Consider the following 23,519-nt stretch of genomic DNA (forward strand, 5'->3'; position numbering starts at 1 on the left):
TTTTTTTTTGAGCTCAACAGTATCACATAATCCAATCACGAAAAAACAGAAGGCATTAAGTAAGCAGTTAAATTAAAGTTTATTTGGTTGTTATTGTTGGTTAGGTTATGCGATACTGAGGAGCTCTAAAAAGAGCGAAATCGGTCTATCGCTACTCACCTTTATGACAGCACGATTTCCTACTTATGGTTAACTCTCAACCTAGACTTCTGCCAGTCCGATAGTATTTATCTACGGTCGTTAGAGCATTACTCTTTATAATTTTTGAATTATTGAACATTAGAAAGTAATTTATTCTCTGAATTCATTATTATACAATTTCCTAAAGAGAATTTGGAGTCGAAGAAAAATACATACATAATTGGGTGTTATTCTGTGGTCATTTTAATCGCCTAAACTTCTCTCTTTTATCGCTAATAAACAAAGAAAAAATTAACTACTCTTTCGTAGTTTTGAATTACTAGAATACATATACAGAGTGACCCAGAATTAGTGGTCAATAATTCATCATGGTATTCGGCAATCGAAAATATTGTGTTTAATTAAGTAATATTTGAACTTCCCGCAGTTTGTTTGATCGGAAAATACAGTGGCGAATTATTGACCGCTAATTCTGGGACACCCTATATTGAACAATTGAATATATTTTCTAATACCTGTAGATCCTTGAAGCTTCAGCTAAACAACTTGAGAAGCATTGCAATTCGAAACTTGTTTTATATTTCTTATTTATTCTTTTTTCAGATATTATTCTTTCATGGGAAGGCATCATATGGCCCATTCCATGGGAACAACAAATTTCACAAAAACCACTAACGATTCGATGACAGTATCAACCAATGACCGTGCCATGGAAGAAAGTGAACTAAACACGTCCAGAATGAATTAACCAGTAGGAATTTCACTTTGAAAAATTATAGTACCATATCGAAAAGTATGAGATTTTTGAACAAGGATAGATTTCGTTCGTATGTGATTATTTTTGCACTACAAATTTGAAAGTTACTCTATTTGTTAGTTTAGGAAATTATCATCTGTACTTAATGGATGTTAATAGTGCACGTAAACTCGAATTTGAAACTTTGTTATCAAGGGTGAATATTAAAAAGAACTAGAACAAATTTTGTTCATACGTTCTCTCTCTTTCTCTCTTTAATTCGGACATAACCATTATGTTGTAAATATGTGGTGAAAATATATTTTTTGATACTCTTGATACACTTCCATTAGTGAATATATATATAAAATTGTGTTCTTCCGTAGTTCAAAAGATTTTTACCACTTTTTTACTTTTTCATATGAAATGGACTTTACAATAAGGTTCATTTAAATTATTACCATATTTTACATTTAGCAATGTATGTAATACGTATTTGACTAAGATGCAAGTGATATATAGACTACAAGATGTGTCATGATGTTCAATGTATGTAGCATTTACCAAAGAAATAAAGATATACGTTTCTCCACTTGGATTCTATGTTTGTCTATCATTCTTCCTTTCACAGGAATCCGAAGGTTTAGCAGAACAGGATTTGATAAATCGAAAACATGAAGTAGTTCTAACCTAACTAGACAAATGTCACCTGTTGACAAGAGACATAAACCTAACCAAAAAAAATACATTGCAATGTCAATCTTGCAAAATTTCAAAAGACGGTATCATCTTCCTTGAAAAAATATAATCTTTTAAATTATAGGAAAGGAAAATATAATGAAACACAAGGATGAAATCCAAAATATTATATTACATAGAATTGAAAACAACTAATCCAAAGTTGATAGGACAATGATCATTAACATCAGATTACAAAAGTGAAATTAACGAAACTATAGAATAAAACTTAAAATTAACTGTACAGTCACAATTATTTACCCTCAAAAAAAAGGCTCTATGCAAACGCATCTTCTCTGTCTGCTCCAGAACCATCTCCATCCTCCAGAGATGAGAAATTCAAGAAATGGGCCGGTCTGTGCACCTCGTGGTAGAACTCTTTCGGATTGGCCAACTGCAGTTCGTATTTCATACTAGGATCGTGACGAACACCTGAAAAAATATTAAATCATTAAAACAACAAATCAAAACACATAAAAAAACTCTTAATCCTAATACAATATGAGCAATCAAAATCAAACATCCTTACCCATGAAATTATAATTCCACGATCCCTGAGACGGAACCATGAAGAATCCCAGGAACCTATCTGATAGCAGCATCTGAACCTTCTCGTAGTGACTCGGCAGATACCCCTTGGGGTTGTTACCCTTATCAGTATTCTGTCTGCCCCATTCGTAACCCGAAGGAGTCAACTTATAGGCGGTCAGAGAGCAAGAACCTGGGGTGAAGGAACAAGTGATTATTATGGTCTTCTCGCCGTCCCAGTTAGGGTTGTCGGCCATCAGTTTGGCGTGGGTGGTGATATCTTGAGGCGACAGTTGGGGCAACTCATTGGGCTGAGTGTGGATCCATCCCAAGGGTTCCATGTCTTTGAGGAACGGGTGGTTCGGAGGCAGGTTCGGTATGTGCACCGTTTGATGGGTACCCCATTGCGGTGGCAGTACAAGGCATCGGAGCTCTTTGACCTGGGGGTTGTCTGGAGGGCTGACTCCATATAGGAAGGCGCATATCTGAAGAGAAAAAAATTAATGAATATCCAGTAATATTGGATAGGATATCTGGGAGATTTTACAAAATTTATAAAGGGTGTTTTTTTTAGAGCTATAGAACTTTAAATTGCAATAAAACAACAATGGATTTTTCAATTGACATGAACTTTATTTTCCTCAAGATAATCTTGTGGCATTACATTTTAAATATGATTTCTGGCATATGACCGCCACGGTTGGCTCGGATGTAGTCCAATCTGGACGTCCAATTTTCGATGACTTTTTCCAAAATTTGTGGCCGTATATCGGCAATAACACGGCGAATGTTGTTTTCCAAATGATCAAGGGTTTGTTAGGGTTAAGCGGATAAGCCCATCCGCATAGACCAATGTCTTAACATAGCCCCACAGAAAGTTATCTAGCGGTGTTAAATCACAAGATCTTGGAAGCCAATTCATAGGTCCAAAACGTGAAATTAGGCGGTCACCAAACGTGTCTTTCAATAAATCGATTGTGGCACGAGCTGTGTGACATATTGCGCCATTTTGTTGGAACCACAGCTCCTGGACATCATGGTTGTTCAATTCAGGAATGAAAAAGTTAGTAATCATGGCTCTATACCGATCACCATTGACTGTAACATTCTGGCCATCATAGTTTTTGAAGAAGTACGGACCAATGATTCCACCAGCCCATAAAGCGCACCAAAGTGTCAGTTTTCCTGGATGTAATGGTGTTTCGACATACACTTGAGAATTAGCTTCACTCCAAATGCGGCAGTTTTGTTTGTTGACGTAGCCATTCAACCAGAAGTGCGCTTCATCGCTAATGGACGTAGTGCGCGATACGTATTCCGCACAGAACCATTATTTTCGAAATAAAATTGCAATATTTGCAAGCGTTGTTCAGGCGTGAGTCTATTCATGATGAATTGCCCAACCAAACTGAGAATAAATCACTTGACAGCTGTTAAATCGGTCGCCATCTTGAACAGTAATGCCAATTTAAAGTTATATATCTCGAAAAAAACACCCGTTTTAAACTTAATTATTCACACTGAATATCGTAAAGGAACGTTCAAATGTTCGTTCAAATGAAAGAAAAAATTTGTTCTGGTAACAATTGATGCCTAATTTGGAATTAACTATATTGAAATCCCTCAAATAACAAAAAAATATGTTCAAATTCGCTCGTTGGAGAAAACCAATTTTTTGGCATGAAAATTTGATAGGAGAAGCATTTTACCACATTGAATACTAATCTGCAATCATTTTGCTTCTAATAGGTCTCAATTTCGAGATATTTTGAGTTTTATGAGAGGAATTTTCAAGGCGGTCTGCTTTGTCCTCTGGTGACCAAAATCTGAAAATGGGTATTCAGTACCCCAGTTCTGTGTAAATAGTGCTTTAGAGTTGTGAAAAAAAATTTTCTGGTTAGAATCGATAGCAAATTCGAAATCTATGACTTCGAAACCCTCTAAAACCACCCTAAAATGTTTGAATTCGACCGGTCGATTTTTTCGAAAAAACCAAATAACCTTGGATATTTTTTCGCCAAAAAAAATTTTTGTTTCGGATCGACTTCAAAATTTGATGTTATGAAGAGTTTTTTATGCCGAATCTCTTTTCGCAATCAGTTCCACCCTAGACCCCTCCAAAATTGAGTTATTCCGAATTTTGTGAAAAAAATTTCAAAGAGTTTGACCTGCCCTCTAGTGAGCAGACGTTGAGGCTTGTAAATTGGTATTCATTGATTTATACCAGATCTAGATGAAATAAATTATCAGTTAGAATGGATGTATGCCCTTAAACTCAATACAGAAGTGATGGCACATTAATTATGTCAGTTTTTCTTTAAAATTCCAAAAATCCAACTTAGTACAGAATTTGCCTGTGAGCCATCTATACACAATTTAGTAAACTCAGCCAACCACGAGTAGAATCCTGTAACGTATAAGTCACTACCAAATCTTAGTTAGAGCTACTCTTCGTAGATGTCGCAATATGGTCGACGTTTCATGTCAAAATATGTTGATAGAATAACCCCATTGTTGATCTTGAAATGATTGATAACTTAGAACATTAATAATCTATCTATATTCTAAGTAATGTCACTTGGAATCACTGGTATGATGTTTATTTTTATTTTTTTAATACTTATAAATAATATGTAATAATAGTTATTTATAATACAAGTGCAGAAGGCATTGATATTCTTCCACGAGTTCAAAATTCAAAAACGAGCTACGAAGTGGCGAGTTTTGGAATGAACGAGCGGTAGAATGAGCCTTCTGTACGAGTATTATACATTATTTTCTCTAATTCATTGCATTTCTATTGAAATTAATGAAATATTTCCATAAATATAATTTAGTGATTTTTGCATTGAAAAATGTTGGTTGGCAGAACTGATTTCTTCAAGGCAAATTGATGAATTGACAGATAAAGCCGTGGCGGAAAGTTCGGAGTACCAACATAGAATAATTAAATATAACCATGAAAACTGTGCGTTTCTGATATATTCTCGCACGATTTTGTTCTACAAGATGTGGAAGAATGAATGGAATAACCACAGAATTGGAGAAAACATATTCCAATCTAAAACTGTCAATATTGTTTTTCATAGAAAGAAGTAAAATTTAATATTTATGTTTTAACACCTAGATATATGTTTATACATGGAAACAAATTATCAGAAAAATTATTATACATTTAATGTCTTTTATGAAAAGTACTTATTTCTTTGACGGTGAGTTTATAATACATCCTTTTATTTATATTAGACATTATCACTGTAAAAACTTTGTAAAAATTGTGTGTTAAGTTATCATGTTGTGATTTTATTTTTACATCTTATTTTTAGCTGACCTGATGATGGCCTAGTGCCGAAATCGATTGTCTTAGAATACAATCATATAAATAAGTGTGTCTTCCATTTTCTTTCCTAAGCCATTTGATTTATCAATAAATTTAATTTCTCTCTCTCTATTCACACCGTTAAATAGCCGATTTGAAGCTACATACCTGTGCCCTCAAATCCGAGATGGTAACGAACTTCTTGAGCACGTTCTTGGGAAGGATGTAAGTGTATCCGGTCTCCTTGATGTCGTCCGAACTGACGTAGATGTGGTTCGTCCTGAGATGCAAGTTGGTCGCCGAGATAGCCCTGACTCTCCATTCGGTCTTCGAGCTGAACGTTTGAGTCTCGTAGTTGCTCGTCGTGCTGGTAATGATTTCGTCTCCGTGTTTGTTCACCGTCCTCGTGGTCGTGGCAGTCAACTGGGACTGCTCCTTCGTTTGCTTCTCGATTTCGGCTATCTGTTGCCTCTGGGCGGACGGCGCGCTGATTTCCATACCCAGGATGATGTCACGGATTTCTGATTGTGTCAGCGACGCTACGTTTACGCTGAAACATAAAAGAGCGGTGAAGTAGATCGTTTCGAAGTCTAACCCCAACGAAATACTCAAAACATCAGTGGCCAGAATTGAAGCAGATCTCACTCCAAACACTGCAATTGACTGAATCATGGTTCCTAAATAACAACCTGATAATGAATAAGGACAAAACTAAAGTAATTCTTTTCCACCCTACTAATTCAAGAATAGAAAACCCAGACACAATCTTTTTAGGAAAAAATTTTACCATGTCAGAATCAACCAAATTCCTGGGAGTATATATAGATCAACATCTTGATTGGAAAGAGCATATACAAAGATTAGGGAGTAACTTGTGATCATCCATTTACTGCCTCAGAATTATGACCAAATATTTGAATAGTAACATACTTAAAATTTTATACTATTCAACTATAGAAGCTAAACTACGATATGGAATTATGTTTTATGGATCAGGAAATATAACATCATTATTCAAGATACAAAAAAAAGCCCTAAGACTACTATGTAAAACCAGTTATAGGCAGTCTTGCAGAGGTCTCTTCAAAGAAAATGGGATTCTCACATTATATGGCATATAAATCCAGCAATGCCTCATTTTTATGTTCAAAAATAAACATCTATTTGAAGAATATGAAAATAAGAAAGCATACTATGAAACTAGAAATTTAAAGTACCTATATCCCAGGCATGATCTTACTACTTCGCAGAAGCAGGCTAGATATAGAACATTAAAGTATTTCAACTCACTACCGACTACTATTAAAAAAATAGACAACATCAAAAATTTCAAGAAGGAAGTCTTCAAGTTTCTGCTTGAAATGGAACCATACTCAATGGATGATTTTTGTTGCATATGAATTTATTTTTATTTTCCTTGACACTGTACCATTTCATTTGATCAATTTTATATTGTAACAGGGTGATTTGGAATAAAGATGGTTATTATTATTATTATTACTCACTTGTTCTTCTTTCCGTAATCGGCAAGGATCAAATCCTTGAGTTGAACCTCAACCTTGATCCATTCGTCGTCAGACAACGTTGGCCAGATGTGATGAGGCTCGGTTATGGTGGTTTTGTCGGGTTTCAGAATGACCTTTGTTCTTTCGGTGTTTACGTGCAAAGCTCTCAATATCAGGATCAGCCTCGAGAATGCCTGGAAGAATTCGATTAAAACATTCTCAAATCACAAAAAACTCAGTGTACATAGACATAATAAATGTCTATGTACCTAAGTTTTAATGTTGGTAGCTGTGAATATATGTCATTAATGTCAACTGTCATGTGTCAACATTTCATTTTGTCAATTTGCTTACATTCTTTTCTAGATTAACAACCCTTATGACATAAATTCATAATCTAAAAAAAGTAAATATACCACGAGCAGTACCATCTGTTACTTCAAAAATACAAACTAAGACTTACCGTATATGAAGATATAGTTTTCAACCAATCATCGTACAGATTGAATAGCACCATCTGAGGCTCCGTCGCCTTCAATATAAGATCGCCGAACTTCTCGATCTTGAGACAAGCCTGGAAGGGCAACTGCAGCTCCGAACCCTTGATGACTATGTTAGGGAAGTCGAGAAGATGCACCTCGAGGGGATCCAACATTCCCTTCCTAGTAACGATGATCTGTTTGGGCTGCTCCTCCACCGGCAGGGATCTGATCAAGGCCGCCACTTCTTCCGCGGTCTTCCACTTGGCCAACTGACCGAGACGTTTCTGACCGGCCCACACCGAGGTGTGGATGATCTTCAGGAACAGCTGACCGGTCCTAGGGTTGAATATGAAGATGGCGCCGTTGATGGGCTTGGTGGTCAAGTTACCCTCGAACGTCTTGTGGATGGTGACACGGTACACGTTGGTGTCGTCGACGAACCAGATGATCTGGTTGGAGAACAGCTCTCCGTAATTCTGACTGGACAGGTAGGGTTCGGTGGGTTCGCTGGAATACAGCTGCAGGGCCTTCCTTATACGTTCCCTCAACACGTAGAGGGCCGGGTTGGCCTTCATTATCTTGGCCATGGCCTGCTGGATGAGTGGCTTGCAACCCGGGTACCAATTTCCGTAGGCGCTGCAAGTGAAGACAGGTTAGACTATATTATTTTTAAAACGGAGGTTTGAAGAATCTCAAAGAAATCTTTTTGAAATGAAAGCGCATGTATGTAAAGGGTGTTTTTTTTTGGAGCTATAGAACTTTAAATTGCAATACAACGATGGATTATTCGATTGACATGAATTTTATTTATCCGCAAGAGAATCTTGTCGCATTACATTTTAAATATGATTTCTGGCATATGACAGCCACGGCTGGCTCGTATGTAGTCCAATCTGGACGTCCAATTTTCGATGATTTTTTCCAACATTTGTGGCCGTATATCGGCAATAACACGGCGAATGTTGTCTTCCAAATGGCCAAGGGTTTGTGGCTTATCCGCATAGACCAATGACTATACATAGCCCCACAGAAAGTAGTCTAGTGGTGTTAAATCACAAGATCTTGAAGGTCCAAAACGTGAAATTAGGCGGTCACCAAACGTGTCTTTCAATAAGTCGATTGTGGCACGAGCTGTGTGACATGTTGCGCCCTCTTGTTGGAACCACAGCTCCTGGATATCATGGTTGTTCAATTCAGGAATAAAAAAGTTAGTAATCATGGCTCTATACCGATCACCATTGACTGTAACGTTCTGGCCATCATCGTTTTTGAAGAAGTACGGACCAATGATTCCACCAGCCCATAAAGCGCACCAAACAGTCAGTTTTTCTGGATGTAACGGTGTTTCGACATACACTTGAGGATTACCTTCACTCCAAATGCGGCAGTTTTGTTTGTTGACGTAGCCATTCAACCAGAAGTGCGCTTCATCGCTAAACAAAATAAAATGGACGTAGTGCGCGATACGTATTCCGCACAGAACCATTATTTTCGAAATAAAATTGCACTATTTGCAAACGTTGTTCAGGCGTGAGTCTATTCATGATGAATTGCCAAACCAAACTGAGAATAAATCACTTGACAGCTGTTAAATCGGCCATCTTGAACAGTAATACCAACTTAAAGTTATATACCTCGAAAAAAAACACCCTATATTACTAATTTGTCTCACCTGTGCAGGTTATAGGCTAGATCGATAGCGATCAGCACTCCAGTCGGTGAGGGGTATATGGACATGTTGTCCGTGGTGTAATCGAGGAACTTAGCCCTGGCGTAACGCTCCACATCGTGAGAATCGTAGTCACCCCATCTGAGCTGAACATCGATCCAATATTTCTGTGTTGTCGTGTTGTCCATTGTGTCTCTGTGAAATACGAACATTGGATCAAATACAAGAGATGGCGTGCTGAAGATAATAATAATAATAATAAATCGACTTTATTCAACAATTGTACATACATTTGCCCCGAAAAGGCGAAATTAGCTAAAGATGCTCTTAAACTCTTAACCTTTTCAGTTTACAAGATAAAAAAAAACAAAAGAAAACAAAAATAATATAAAAAATAACATTTTACAATTTCAATAATATTGATTTGATTATCATCAGAGGAGAAAAAAAAAACTAATAAGTACTATAATACAAAAATACAATGCGACAACAATGTGGCTAGTTTTGCTGATCCAGCAGTTCATTTTTAATGACTTTTCTAAATTTGGTTATTGGTATTGATAGTTCCGGTTTGAAGGAGTTAAAAAGTTTTACTGCATTGTGAGTAAAACTGCGTTCAAATAGAGCTGTCGAATTGCGAGGCATGTTAAGTATCTGTGAATGTCTGGTGTTGCGATTGTGTATATTATTTCTGAAAACGAGTTTGTCATAAAGATAGGGCGGACTTTGAGTATTAAACAATCCATGCAAAAAAATAAGGAAATGGTATTTAAACATACTAGACACTCTGAGCCACTTCAACTGCAGAATGCATTGAGAAATGTGATCATATTTCCTCAAATTAAATATGAATCTACAACAAGTATTTTGCACACGTTGAAGTGAATTTATCAAGACATGGGTAATAGACAATGTTACAATAATTAAGAAGAGATAAAACCAAAGATTCCGACAGTTTTTTCTTGTTTTGAAATTTAAAATATGCCTATTAGCAAAAAGTAACCGAGTGCGCATATAACATTTACGTAATTAGATATTCACATGATTCTTGAATCTAAGAGAAGTATCCATAGTTAATCCTAAATTTCCTGCACTATCAGATACAACTAAATATGTGCTGTTAAGTTTGATATTCATATTATTCACGATGTTAGGTCTTAATTTTTTATTTCCAAATAAAAGGACTACAGTTTTAGTAGGATTGATTGATAAATTGTGTTGATCAGAATAGTCAACAATCCGTTGAAGGTCTCTATTTATAGTTTCCGATGCTATATTGTATGATGTAGGTTCAAAATAATGGATTAACTGTGTATCATCCGCATAAAGTTGTATCTCACTTGTGTTTAAAATTTTCGGTAGGTCTGATGTATATAATAGAAATAATGAAGGTCCTAGGATAGATCCCTGAGGAACTCCAGAGACAATTTTTTTCGGGTCAGAGTATTTATTATCAACGCAAACTCGTTGTGTGCGATTCCATTAATATGATTCGAAGAAAAGATAGTGCAGTTATATTGAGACCATAATATGTTAATTTGGAGATTAGTAAATTATGATTTATTAAATCGAATGCCTTGGAATAATCCAAGGTAACTAGGACAGCTGCAAGTTTTTGATCTAAGGCACCAATTATATTGTCAGATAAATTCAAGAGTGCGGTAGTTGTACTATGACATTTTCTAAATCCGGATTGTTCAGCAGGTGGTATAGATGTTGCTCCCAAATAACTAGCACAGCGATCTAGGTCAGAATGAGAGAAGACTGTACTCACTTGGTATCGGCAAGTAGGGAAGGTCTGGAAACGTTCCACTTGTAGGCCGAGAAGAGTAAGATGTCAGCGCAGGAAGAATTCATCTTGTAAGACTTCCTGGGATGGATAGTTTCCTTTTGCACCGTCTCGATTTCTAGGGCGTCGAGTTCTTGATCGAACACCTATATAAAACAGAAGTGAGATAGGGAATAACAAAATATCGAACGTCAAACAATCTTGAAATGTTTCCGGCATATACATTTCCTATTTTTCTAGTGTTTCATCTCCAAAGCAACTATAAAATTGCCTCACCTGACACAAGTCCATGACGATAGACTCGTGCACCTTCTGCCACAAGTGAGCCCTGAAAATCTGGATGAGGGAAATCTTCAATGTCGGAATTTTACCGTGCATGAAAATACCGGTAAGATCGAGTTGCACCTGGAAACCAACGTATACATTGGCTCTGTTTATAGTGGGCGACCACCACAAGGTGAAACGACGGTTGGGAATTTGGTTCAGACCGGATCTTTGGGCGTTGGTCAACTTCTTGTACTTCATGGACTCCTCGAAACCCGAAGCCTTCTCCCTGTAAAAACACAATTTCAAGTTCTTTCAGGTTCCAAGTTGGAGTTTACATGAAGTTGTTTCGGCTGAAAAGTTTTAGTTGAATTCCTGGTAAGTATTTATTCCAATTTTCGGAATAAGACACTTTAAAATCCCGAAGTCAAGTACAATACAGGTCATATTAGACATCTGTATCAGGCAGATATGTTATAGGAATTGGGATAATCAAATCTATTCTTTTCGGATTGAATTTACATTACAACCTAACCTAACCTCTTCTGTTTTTTCTACTTTCCCAAGTTGGAGATTTCGAAGTAATTTTGACTGAAAAGTCTATATAGGAATCGGGGTGAACAAAGTAAAGTTACATCTATTCTTTTCGCATTTACATTACAACCTAACCTAACCTCTTCTGTTTTTTCTACTTTCCCAAGTTGGAGATTTCGAAGTAATTTTGACTGAAAAGTCTATATAGGAATCGGGGTGAACAAAGTAAAGTTACATCTATTCTTTTCGCATTTACATTACAACCAAACCTAACTTGACCTCTTCTGTTTCTTCTACTTTCTAAAAAAAAAAAGAATCGAAACACTCACCAGAAGAGACCTTCCCACGTCGGGAAATACGTTCCTTTGAAGAGTGTGTGTTCAAGAATTCCCTCGACACCGCCCAAGGCCTGAATCATGTCGGTTCTGTAGTTGTTGAGGTTCCAAAGTTTGCCGTCGTGTCTCTGATGCGTCCACCAGAAGGGATTCTGCTTCAACACCTGGTACTGTTTGAATTCCGTCCTGATCCTCCAACCTTTGTCGTAGGCCAGGGTGTGACGGTCCTTCTGGAACAGGGTGTTGATTCTGGGTATACCCCTGTCCCAGGAGTCTTCCAGATCTTCCAGAGTCAGCCTTCTGTTCTGGGCGTTGGCCTCCTGTCTTTTGAGGGCGTACTCCGCCCACACCCTCTGCGAATCGATGAATTCGGACTCCCAAGGCTGGATGTAACGGTACAAGTTGGGAATGAGCTGGTCTTCGTCGTGGCTCATACCGGACCGGAAATGGGTGATTCCTACGTCCGTCTGTTTGGACCACCTCAAGTCGGACTGCAAGAAAAATTGGTACATAAGTTTTCCGAACTTTCTGGCCGAAGTCGATACAACGTACCTGAGGAATGAGAACGTGTCCCATGGACAACATACCCAGCCCACCCAATTCCTTGGGGGTGTAAAAGACCACAGGCGGGAAACGACTAGGCATCTTGGAGTTCAAACCGATCTTTATACGAGTTTGGATCTTGTTCTCGCACTTCACGAGCAGGTCGAGTAGTTCTTGAGTGTTCACAACAGCTTCTCGGAAATAGGTCATGAGACCGATTAGGGCCGTGTTCCATTTGTTCACGATCTGAAACACAACAGGGGAGGCTGGACTAGAAAAGTTTCAGTACGAAATTATTTTGTAAGAATGTTTTTTGGACATTTTTTTCAGAAGCGCTATTTTTCTAACCAAACATGTGTCGACCGATGCCAACTACAATGCCGGTTACTGGTCTACAGCTAAACCAGCTTCAGGACCCCTGCGCGTTTCATCATTAAAAAAGTTTCCATTGAAACATAAAAAAAAATATTGAGAAAAGAATAGAACGATTATTGAGATCGAAAAACTTACCTTTGTGAATGTGGTTGAGCCGGAGGCCATGAGTATCTGTCTCACTCTGTTATGGAAACGCCCCATTGACTCATCATCTACCCTCAAGAAACACTGAGCCGTTCTTTCTTTGCTACCTTCGTGCTGTAAATTCCATACTCCGTCTCGGTGATTGAATTCTTCGTGTTGGGTTCGACACTAAAACAGAATGGGAAATAACTAAACTAAAATAAAAATAAATATTACTTGAAATGTGTCGAAAGGGCTTTCGTGGAATTTTTTTTTTCAGAAGCGCTATTTTTCTAACCAAACATGTGTCGACCAATGCCAACTACAATGCCGGTTTCTGGTCTACAGCACAACCAGCTTCAGGACCCCTGCGCGTATCATCATTAAAAAAATTCCAGTAAAACCATGCAACAAAATTGTAAACCTATGAAAAGTCGGCTAGATATGGAGCATAACCTAGAAAGTTAATAAATGAAATTGAAATTTTTAGAAATGATATTAATGTTAACCATTAAATAACATTTAGTGATTTTTGCATTGATAAATGTTGGTTGGTAGAACTGTTTTCTATATCACATATTTGACAGATAATAGATAATTCTGTAACAGAAAAGTTCTTAGTACCAACATAAAATAATGAAATATAACCAAGAAATCTGTGTAAAACAGATATTCCCACACGATTTTGTTCTACAAGATGTGGCATAATGAACGGACTTGCCACAGAATTAGAGAAAAAGATCAATATCAAAAAAATATATCAGATAGTGAAGGTTTTGGCAGAATAATGTCATAATTTGGATATTTGTATAAAATTGCCTTCATCAAGTAGACTCTTTCGAACTTTATAATTGAAAATTTGTGGAAATTACTGTTTTATTTCATTTATTAACGAATTTCCATCAAGTAATGACATCAAATACCTAAAAATCAACCGGTTTTTTGTGATTTACCTCGTTTTCTTATTTGGCAACAAATCGTTGGAGTTTTTGAAGTGATTGTTATTGCCGTGCTCATGCGTTATTTTTTAAGCAATAGTCTCATTATTTTTTCTTCATTGCTAGCTATTGATCAACACTTACCTTAGGAAGAATTCTGCATTCAAATCCGGACATGTTGAATAATAAATTGGGATTGTCTTTCGAATAAACGCTGACGAAACTGTTTTCCCACTGAATGGTGGTAACCGATCTTGGCAGACGATTTTTGATGTCCCAGAACACAGCACGTCCCCTGTTGAAAAAAAAAGAGTTGAAACTCAAGGAAAACACTGTAATATTTCTACTCACAAATTCACGTCGTGTTTCATCAGCCTCATCCTTGCGTCTCTTGGCCAGCATTTTTTGTTGTTATAACCTACGATGTTCTCATTGTTGGGATCGGGATGTTCCGTCAGGTATCTTTGGATCAGATCTCGAGCTTCTTCCGCTGAAAATCTGAGACAAGAAAGATAAAACTTAAGCAAGAAGTAGACCTAACTTCGGGCTGAATTATGTGGAACTCAAAATAGGGCTTTAACAAATTCTTCAGTGGTGTTTATTAAGAAGATGAGAGTGAATATTTCCAATTCAAATAAATATTTTTTGAAAGATTATCAAACAAAAAAGGAAAATAGAAAGATGCTGTTAAAATACAATTTTATGCAAAGATACGTTAAAGACTTCCCATTGAGTGAAACGATCAAAAGAGAAAATGGAAAGTTGATAAAATAGTCAAAGACAAAGAAATTAAATGAAACTTAAATCATAGCAACAAAAAACCTTTTTCAGAAGCGCTATTTTTCTAACCAAACATGTGTCAACCAATGCCAACTACAATGCCGATTTCTGGTCTACAGCACAACCAGCTTCAGGACCCCTGCGCGTCTCATCATTAAAAGAATTTTTTGTAGTGTGTGATAACTTTAAAATAAACCTAGTTGACTTGTCTTTGCTTTGAAATTTTTGTCAATAAATTAATTTTTTAAACCGTCTCAAAGAGCGTTATCCTAATCCATAAATAGACAAAATAAGTTCTGATTATACAGCCTACATACATATAAAGGGTGTTTTTTTTAGAGCTATAGAACTTTAAATTGCAATAAAACAACGATGGATTATTCGATTGATATGAATTTTATTTATCCGCAAGATAATCTTGTGGCATTACATTTTAAATATGATTTCTGGCATATGACCGCCACGGCTGGCTCGGATGCAGTCCAATCTGGACGTCCAATTTTCGATGACTTTTTCCAACATTTGTGGCCGTATATCGGCAATAACACGGCGAATGTTGTCTTCCAAATGGTCAAGGGTTTGTGGCTTATCCGCATAGACCAATGACTTTACATAGCCTCACAGAAAGTAGTCTAGCGGTATTAAATCACCAGATCTTGGAGGCCAATTCACAGGTCCAAAACGTGAAATTAGGCGGTCACCAAACGTGTCTTTCAATAAATCGATTGTGGCACGAGCTGTGTGACATATTGTGCCGTCTCGTTGGAACCACAGCTCCTAGACATCATGGTTGTTCAATTCAGGAATGAAAAAGTTAGTAATCATGGCTCTATACCGATCACCATTGACTGTAACGTTCTGGACATCTTCGTTTTTGAAGAAGTACGGACCAATGATTCCACCAGTCCATAAAGCGCACCAAACAGTCAGTTTTCCTGGAAGTAAAGGTGTTTCGACATACACTCGAGAATTAGCTTCACTCCAAATGCGGCAGTTTTGATTGTTGACGTAGCCATTCAACCAGAAGTGCGCTTCATCGCTAAAAATAAAATGGTCGTAGTGCGCGATACGTATTCCGCACAGAACCGTTATTTTCGAAATAAAATTGCACTATTTGCAAGCGTTGTTCAGGCGTGAGTCTATTCATGATGAGTTTCCAGACCAAACTGAGAATAAATCACTTGACAGCTGTCAAATCGGTCGCCATCTTGAACAGTAATGCCAACTTAAAGTTATATACCTCGAAAAAAAACACCCGTTACTAATAAAATTATAAGAAATTAAAAAAAAAATTTTAAACTCACCGGAAGAACATGTGTATCTTATCGACGTAACGACAGTAGAGCCTGATGGGATGACAGGTTTCGGTCTGTACGTCCTGGAACGTGAGGAAGTCGTTCGGCATCTGCGGAGGTCCCGCCATCTCGCTGGCTCTCTGCAGACCCAGCACCAACAGGTCCAACACCAGACCGTAGTACTGGGTGATGAACGAAGCGAACTGGAGTCCCCTGATCACCCCGTAACTGTTGGTGTGGTTCATGTCCTTGTAGTTGATGACCACGTTGTTTTTGGCCGTCATATAATCGGCTATGTTGTGGTCGACCACCAGACGTAGCAGTCTGTTCAAAAGGGTTAAATCTATTTTCTCGTACAGCTTTTCGAATTTGGATTCGAGCAGGACGTTGCATTCGCCTTCGCCCACGTCCCAAACTTCTGCTAAATTATTTATACCTGCACAAGAAGAAATAAAGGATTCAGTAAGAGGTTAAGAGATAACTGTGAATAAATTCAAGTTACAGGCTATCTCTCAGAAGCGCTATTTTTCTAACCAAACATGTGTCGACCAATGCCAACTACAATGCCGGTTACTGGTCTACAGCTTAACCAGCTTCAGGACCCCTGCGCGTCTCATCATTGAAAATAATTTGTATAAATATCATAACCAAAAAGTGAAAAACGACTTTCTCACAAGAAGTCAGGTTTCAAAGAAGTATGGGAACAAAAAGGAAATAGGCGTTTTTTTTTGTTAAGTTGGCATCCCTCAATATCTGTCATCAATGTAATTTTCTACTAATTTGTGTATCTATTAACTGTCTGATCATTAAAAACTGTTCTTTAAAATATCCCGAGCAATAAGAGGTGGAATTATTTCATTTCTTCAAACATTTTTATGTTGGAAAATCTCCAAGATGATATTCATCTAATCCTTCATAGACAAACTTATAAAAAAACTAGTGGATCCAGCAGGCGTTGTCCTGGAAAACATTTTGGCTGTCATTTAGGATTTTCAAAGCCCCATAACCTTCAAAAGTTACCTATCCTGATGTCTACTGTCAAATAGTATTATGAGATACGAGTCGGCCATATTGATGACAAATTCTATGACTTCTGAAATTGCCAGAATTTCCAGAAAACGTTGCATTTCCCAATTTTCAGTGAATTTTTTGATATTTCAATAAATAACATGATATTTAGGATAAGGACAAATCCAACAAACCATTAATAATAAGTTATCGGTCACATATGAATGTGACTGATCATTAATAATGTTTTTAAGGGGAAGCATAGGGATGTGACAGTTCGGAGCTATTTTTGACATTCTTGACAGGTGGGCCGGACACACTAGATTTTACACGGATAAACTCACCTTGACACCATTTGTAAACCAACAACGGCGGTGGTTCGGTATCAGCAGGTTTGATCCATGGAGGGAACAGCCTACGTTTGTCGGCTTCGTACCAAAGGTACTGATCCAAATAAGCGTCAGTTATTTTTTCCAATGGCACAACATCGTACACTGGTATCAGATGACTGTAGAGGTCCATAAATTCAATTCCCACCTTAAGAGAAAATTTAAGATATGAATAGGCATGAAAGACTAAAGTCAGAATTCTAATTTCTAGCCGGTAACATTAGAAGAAATAATTTTTCTCTCAACTAAACTTTACAAAAAAACTATCAAGCATACAGTGTTGATAAAGTCAACATAAAAGGCTTTAAATACAGTTCTATTGTCGTCAAATACAAAACTAACCTCAAATCATTCACTTACCTCTTTGAAGGCACGCTGCGTCAACAGATGACGCTTAATCCTGGACAACGCCTCGTGAGGGTTATCGTAGGCCTGTTCAATAAGACCGAGCTCCTCCCTCTGGCTTTGGTTGAGCCTGGATTTGACGCTGTACGCCTCTTTTAATCTCTCCAAGGCTAAGATTAAGAGTTTGGTGTCGTGTTTGTACGACAAAGGCGGGAATGGTATAGGTGCGAACCTCCTGGATTCCAACCAATGGACCGTGGTCGTGTATATAGCTACGGCTTCTTCGGGAGAGATGTATGGTCCATCCTTGGTGAATTAATTCATTAGTTCAGAGGAGGGCGTCATATTATCAAGATTTCAATATAAAATGTTAAATACTTGTGCACAAATTTGGTTTTTTCTTTAAGGGGCTTCACTTACTTTAAGGTAGTTGTGCTGACGTTCTTGTTCGGCCTTCAGGTACAACCTGGTGAGCCTGCCCAGGTTCTTCTTACAGACAGTCTTGTCCACTGTGGCACCACGACGTATTCTCTCCCTGTTGTAGTGGGCTGTGTTTGTCCACCAATCGGCCTTCATCTTCACGTAACGAAGGATCATATTTTCTATTGGAATCGGCAATCCGGGTACCTATAAACAACGGGTATAACTGTCAAGAAGAGGTCGACATTGGATGGCTGTAAAGTTGTTGTAGATTTTTTTTTTTCAGAAGCGCTATTTTTCTAACCAAACATGTGTCGACCAATGCCAACTACAATGCTGGTTACTGGTCTACAGCTTAACCAGCTTCAGGACCCCTGCGCGTCTCATCATTAAAAAAAAATCAAATGAGAAAAACATCCATCGACAAACACTTACTTTCCACGGAATATTCGCCTTCCAACATCTCCAAGCTTCAGACAAATGTTGCAGTATCGTCCTCGCCTTATTCTGCTTGATACCTTCAGGCATCATGTCGACTATGTCGTGCATAACGGAAGCCCTCAACTCCAGATCGAAATGAGACTCCACCCTCTGCTTGGTCACCGTCTTGGCCACGCCCTTCGAGTGACGACCTTCGAACTGACGCGACAGCAGGTTTCCAAGCCACCTCTCCAATAGTGGGGTGATGCCTCGCATGAAGAAGAGCCACACCCTCCATCCTGGGGCCCAAAAGCCGCAACCGGGGCCTTTGCTCACTGGTCCCTGGGGGGTTGAAGGAAAACTTTAAGCGGTTCAGGAGAATGTTCGGTAAAAAGTTAACGACCACATTATGGCTATTAGTGTAAGTTAGTTGTAACATGCAAGTAAAATACTATACTTTGTCTAGTAGTATAGTAATTCTTTCCTGGTTACAAATGTTTTTATAAGAATGCATAATGAGATGACAATTCTCTGTCATAACCAGTATTTTAAGTAGAACGATCAAACACAAATAATTTAATGGAAAATTGACAAATTATTTTTGGACAGAAGAATCAAAATGAATTAAAATCAAAGAGACAATAAACCTTTTTCAGAAGCGCTTTTTCTAACCAAACATGTGTCGACCAATGCCAACTACAATGCCGGTTTCTGGTCTACAGCACAACCAGCTTCAGGACCCCTGCGCGTCTCATCATCAAAAGAATTTTTTATTGTCTATGATAATTTTAGATATTGGAAATCCTCTGAGTATAAGTATTTAGAAACATCTATTGTTGTTGTGTTGGCATTTAAAATTATCTGTCATTAGTGTCAGTTCTGATGACATATAGTCACAGACGCCAACATAACAAAAAATATTAGGAACATTAGTACTCACTGTGTTGAACCTATAATATATGAGATGTTTGAGATCCTTGCACATTCGAATCTGTCTCATTAGTTTGTATTTGTAACGGTACATTCCGGTCAATTGCCCCACGTGCGCGAAAATATACTGCAGACCGTCGGCCAATTGAAAAGCGTCCACGTTGTTCAATCTGTATTGAACGTGAGAATCTATGATCAACTTGGTCAAACGGAGGATTTCTCTGCAGAGATGGAAAGCTGAAAATATCGAAACGTTCAGCATACAACCCCTCGGAAGAAGAGAACCGAAACCACTCACCGTTTCCGAACCTAGACTTCTTCCTCTCTTTCGTGGTCAGAGTTTTCACCGGCTTCAAGTTGAAATTGTAATCCAAGTGGAGATAATTCAGGTTCTTTCTGTGGATGAGGAGGTTGAGCATGTTATAACCCTGCCTGCAGACCTGTAAGCCGGCCTCCACCCAATCGATGTTGGTAGTTTGGAAAAATTTGGTCGCCTTGAACGATCTGAAGAGGTAACGCTTCTTTTGGGGTTTCGGATGCCTGTGTTTCAACGCGTTCAACACGTAGTACTTTAGCAGTTTCTGGTAACTGACGCGTACCTTCACAGGTTGACCTGGTGGGCTGTGTTCCATGTACCAACTTTTCACCAGGGGGATGTCGATGGCTCTCCTACAGCGACCTGCAAATCGGAATTTTTTCAATTGATTCGGCCTTGAGTGTTGGTTGTTATTTTGTTGAATCGAGCGCGAAGAAATTCAAAAAAATTACCTGATCTCATATTGAAAGGTCTTGGCGCCCACAGAAGGGCAATACCGTTAGCTGTATTGTCCGTGTACAACGGAGTTTCTTGCAAGAACGGTTGAACATTATCGGGTAAAATATATTCTTCATCATCTTCCGGTAGAGGCTCCAAGCTCTTCACTGCATGACGATGGGAAATGGGGTTGATCAAAGGATCGAAGTAGAACGCCGGCAGATCAGGATCCTCTGTTTTGATGTAGACCACATTGGGGGCGTGATACCTAAAACGACCCATAGGCTATTTGAAAAATTTTTCAAATCCTCACAAATATTCATCAAGCACATAAAAGTGGATATTTTCAATTCCCAATAGTATGGAATGTATGCAGAATGGGCTCCTATTCCAACACGAATGCGAAATTCGAACGCAAGAGTGTTGGAATTGCCTTCTGCAACGAGTATTAGACGAAATTTTCTCTATTTCAGTCAAGCTTTGTGAAATATTGTCGAAATTCATTGAAAATTCAAATTATACATCCTAGTGACTTTTGTATTGTATCTTGGCAGTTGGTATGACTGTTACGAAAATTGACAGATCATAGAATTTCAATCCAAATCGTACGTTTGGAAATTTGAAACAATTTGAAATTACGCATTAAATTCATGAATTATGTCTGACGAAATCGATTTAACACCACCAGAATTAAGAGAAATTGTGAATAATGCTGCAAATCATTTCACTATATCCAAATTATACATTATGTTGACAATTTTTGACGTTTGTTGAAATTTGATAGGATTGGAAGGCAGTATAGACAACCACAAAAGGAAAAATATAATTGAAAACGATGCTGTAATGAGTTTATTACAGCACTGTTTTTAGAACTGTAATGAACTCATTACGATACTGAAATAGGGAAAAAAATTTAAATTAGAAAAGTAATAGTAATTTACGTAACAAGTCCGGAAAATAGGTTTTTTTTTGGACGAATAGACAAAATTCTGTGAGTCTGTGAGTCCAAAAAAACCATTTTCGGGCGTGTTGCGTACAATATTTTTTCGGAAACCAAGTAAAATAACACTATCGCTGCTGCTTTCCATATTTTATTGCGATTGCGATCAAAAAACATGAAAATTTTTGACAACTAATTTCATATGAACTGTCAGCCGTTATCTCGATTGCTATGGATTCTATGATTCTTTTCCGGCCTAGTCCGGGAAGTACGTACTTTCCGGACTAGGCCGGGAAATGCTACTTTCTCAGAGAAAAAGCGTCCAGGAAGTGAGCACTTCCCGGACGGTTGCCGAAAAAATTGATTTTTTATTAATCGAAATGTTATTCATGCGATTGATTTTCAAGATATGTTGTTGTGGGTAGCTTAACAGCAATTCTAAAAAATTGCTGGATTTTAGAATGAATATCGAGCTACTCTTAATGTTCCACAAATCTAGTCCACTTTCAGAATAAACTCTTCCGAACTTGGAAAACTACTGTGGTTTAAGAAAAATAACCAATACATGATCGGTGGTTTTAAAGTTCATCAATTTATCAAAAAAACTCACCATGAAAGATGAACAAAATGTGGCATGTTATTGTAGAGATAAGGAAAAGCAATCCTATATTCAGTTCGAATGGGTTGTCTTATTATAATCTTATTGATATCATTGAACTCATTCCAATCTTCATCTCTAAAAAAAAACAAATAATGGTTGTGAATAACGACTGAAAAATCAAAAGAAAAATTGTATAAACTCACGCTGGATTCATATCTTTAATCAGTGGTTCGAATTTGGGACCTCCAGGAATAGCCATGTTCAAAGCTTTGGCGGTGAAGAAACTTTTGGTATCAAAGAGATAAAAGTAATTGTTATCTACCAAATCTGTGAGTAATTGATTTCCTAGCCTATAAAGGGTGGCCATCATAGGTAGGGTGAGATTCCATTTTCTGTATGTTGAACCGTTCACATATTTAGTGCCAACTAAAGGCTTGTGATCATAAAACCACTTAGCAATGGCCGAATCTTCATCTGCATCTAACTCAATTTGAATTGCCTCCAATGGTTCAACATCCAACACGTTATCAGCGTAATCTAAAGGAGGTTCCTCATCATCGAATGGGGGAAACCTCATTCGCTTAAAATGACGACGATCTCTCTTTTCTCTCCTCATCATAATCCACATGGTTCTGAAATATCCAAAGTATTGAATCCCGCTTGGACTGTAAGATAATGCACTTACCCCCATTGTGCAATATAAACAGGCTCTATCACCCAAGGAATTTCATTAACAAATGTGATGGCACCGGTTATGTGATAGAGTACTTTGACATCTCGTATTTGTTCCCAAGGCATAGGCATATTTTCCAATAGCTTCATAACTGCATGTGGCATATATTTCAAAGCCCTAAAATATTCAGCGATTAGATTCACCATTTAACAAAACTTATTTGCATGTAACTCACCCAAGATAAACTCTCTTGTCATGCCTATATTTCCTACTGCTCATATCACCATGATCTCTTATAATTTTTCTTATATGTTCCGGTGGCATATCCTCCTTCTGTGCCTCGACAAATCCTAATTTACGTTTATCAGCATAGCGCTTTGACTGGAGCTGCTGCCATTTTTGTGATTTTTCTTGCAGCTTGTCCTCAGTCATCACGTCTGGTTTTGGATGAGGTGGAGGCATTTGCTGCTGCATAGCATGAGCGTGTGCCTGTGCAGCAGCAGCATGAGCTTGGGCTTGTGCATGAGCTGCCACAAGCTGCTGCTGGGCCATCATTGCGGCCCATGGGTTGGGTGGACCCATCAAATATGGGGGAATCGACATATTGCCTTTTTCCTATTCAAAGTAAGTATTATGTATTATTACTTCAATGGTTATGCTTACAAACAAATTGAAAGAGGTTAAGATGTTTTCGGTTCGAGGGAAAAATTAATATATCCTTAAAATTTCTGTTTCTCACCTATTTTTAAAATGTAACTATTCGATTTTCGATATCTACACAATTCATAAACATTTCTAATCTCGAATTAAATAAATTCGTTTACAAACGTTTTTTTGCTGGCATTCAGCAAGCTGAACCACAGATAAATAAAACTTTTGAGCAAATCATTTGACTGACAGACAACGTTAAAATCTATGGATGTTGCTATGAGGACGCAGCTGTCG

The 23,519-nt window shown here is 37.8% G+C and overlaps 2 protein-coding genes across 9 annotated transcripts in view; one reads left to right on the plus strand and one right to left on the minus strand.

The window, feature by feature from the left end:
- Nucleotides 1–1,475, plus strand: part of LOC123672046 (G-protein coupled receptor Mth2-like) — a 54,983-nt gene extending 53,508 nt beyond the window's left edge. For all 8 annotated transcript variants that reach the window (XM_045606008.1, XM_045606003.1, XM_045606011.1 and 5 more), the window contains exon 7: nt 745–1,475. In XM_045606008.1, the coding sequence (XP_045461964.1) occupies nt 745–889 (145 nt within the window). In that variant the 3' untranslated portion in view covers nt 890–1,475. The remainder of the gene's footprint in view (nt 1–744) is intronic.
- A 253-nt stretch (nt 1,476–1,728) lies between these two features.
- Nucleotides 1,729–23,474, minus strand: LOC123671916 (pre-mRNA-processing-splicing factor 8). Its single transcript, XM_045605807.1, has 26 exons — nt 23,314–23,474; nt 22,810–23,189; nt 22,587–22,751; nt 22,105–22,533; nt 21,911–22,036; nt 20,375–20,628; nt 19,905–20,285; nt 19,617–19,843; nt 18,692–19,018; nt 18,257–18,463; nt 17,852–18,142; nt 17,447–17,639; nt 16,104–16,530; nt 14,371–14,517; nt 14,164–14,314; nt 13,094–13,270; nt 12,593–12,829; nt 12,035–12,531; nt 11,184–11,460; nt 10,893–11,053; nt 9,122–9,313; nt 7,431–8,085; nt 6,968–7,161; nt 5,631–6,012; nt 2,145–2,628; nt 1,729–2,047 (listed from the first exon to the last, which is right to left on the minus strand). The coding sequence occupies exons 2-26, from the start codon at nt 23,175–23,177 to the stop codon at nt 1,893–1,895; spliced, it is 7,104 nt and encodes a 2,367-aa protein (XP_045461763.1). The 5' UTR covers nt 23,178–23,189; nt 23,314–23,474; the 3' UTR covers nt 1,729–1,892.
- Nucleotides 23,475–23,519: the final 45 nt, after the last annotated feature.

This window comes from Harmonia axyridis, chromosome 2 (assembly GCF_914767665.1).
Source record: "Harmonia axyridis chromosome 2, icHarAxyr1.1, whole genome shotgun sequence".
Taxonomy (NCBI): Eukaryota; Metazoa; Arthropoda; class Insecta; order Coleoptera; family Coccinellidae; genus Harmonia; species Harmonia axyridis.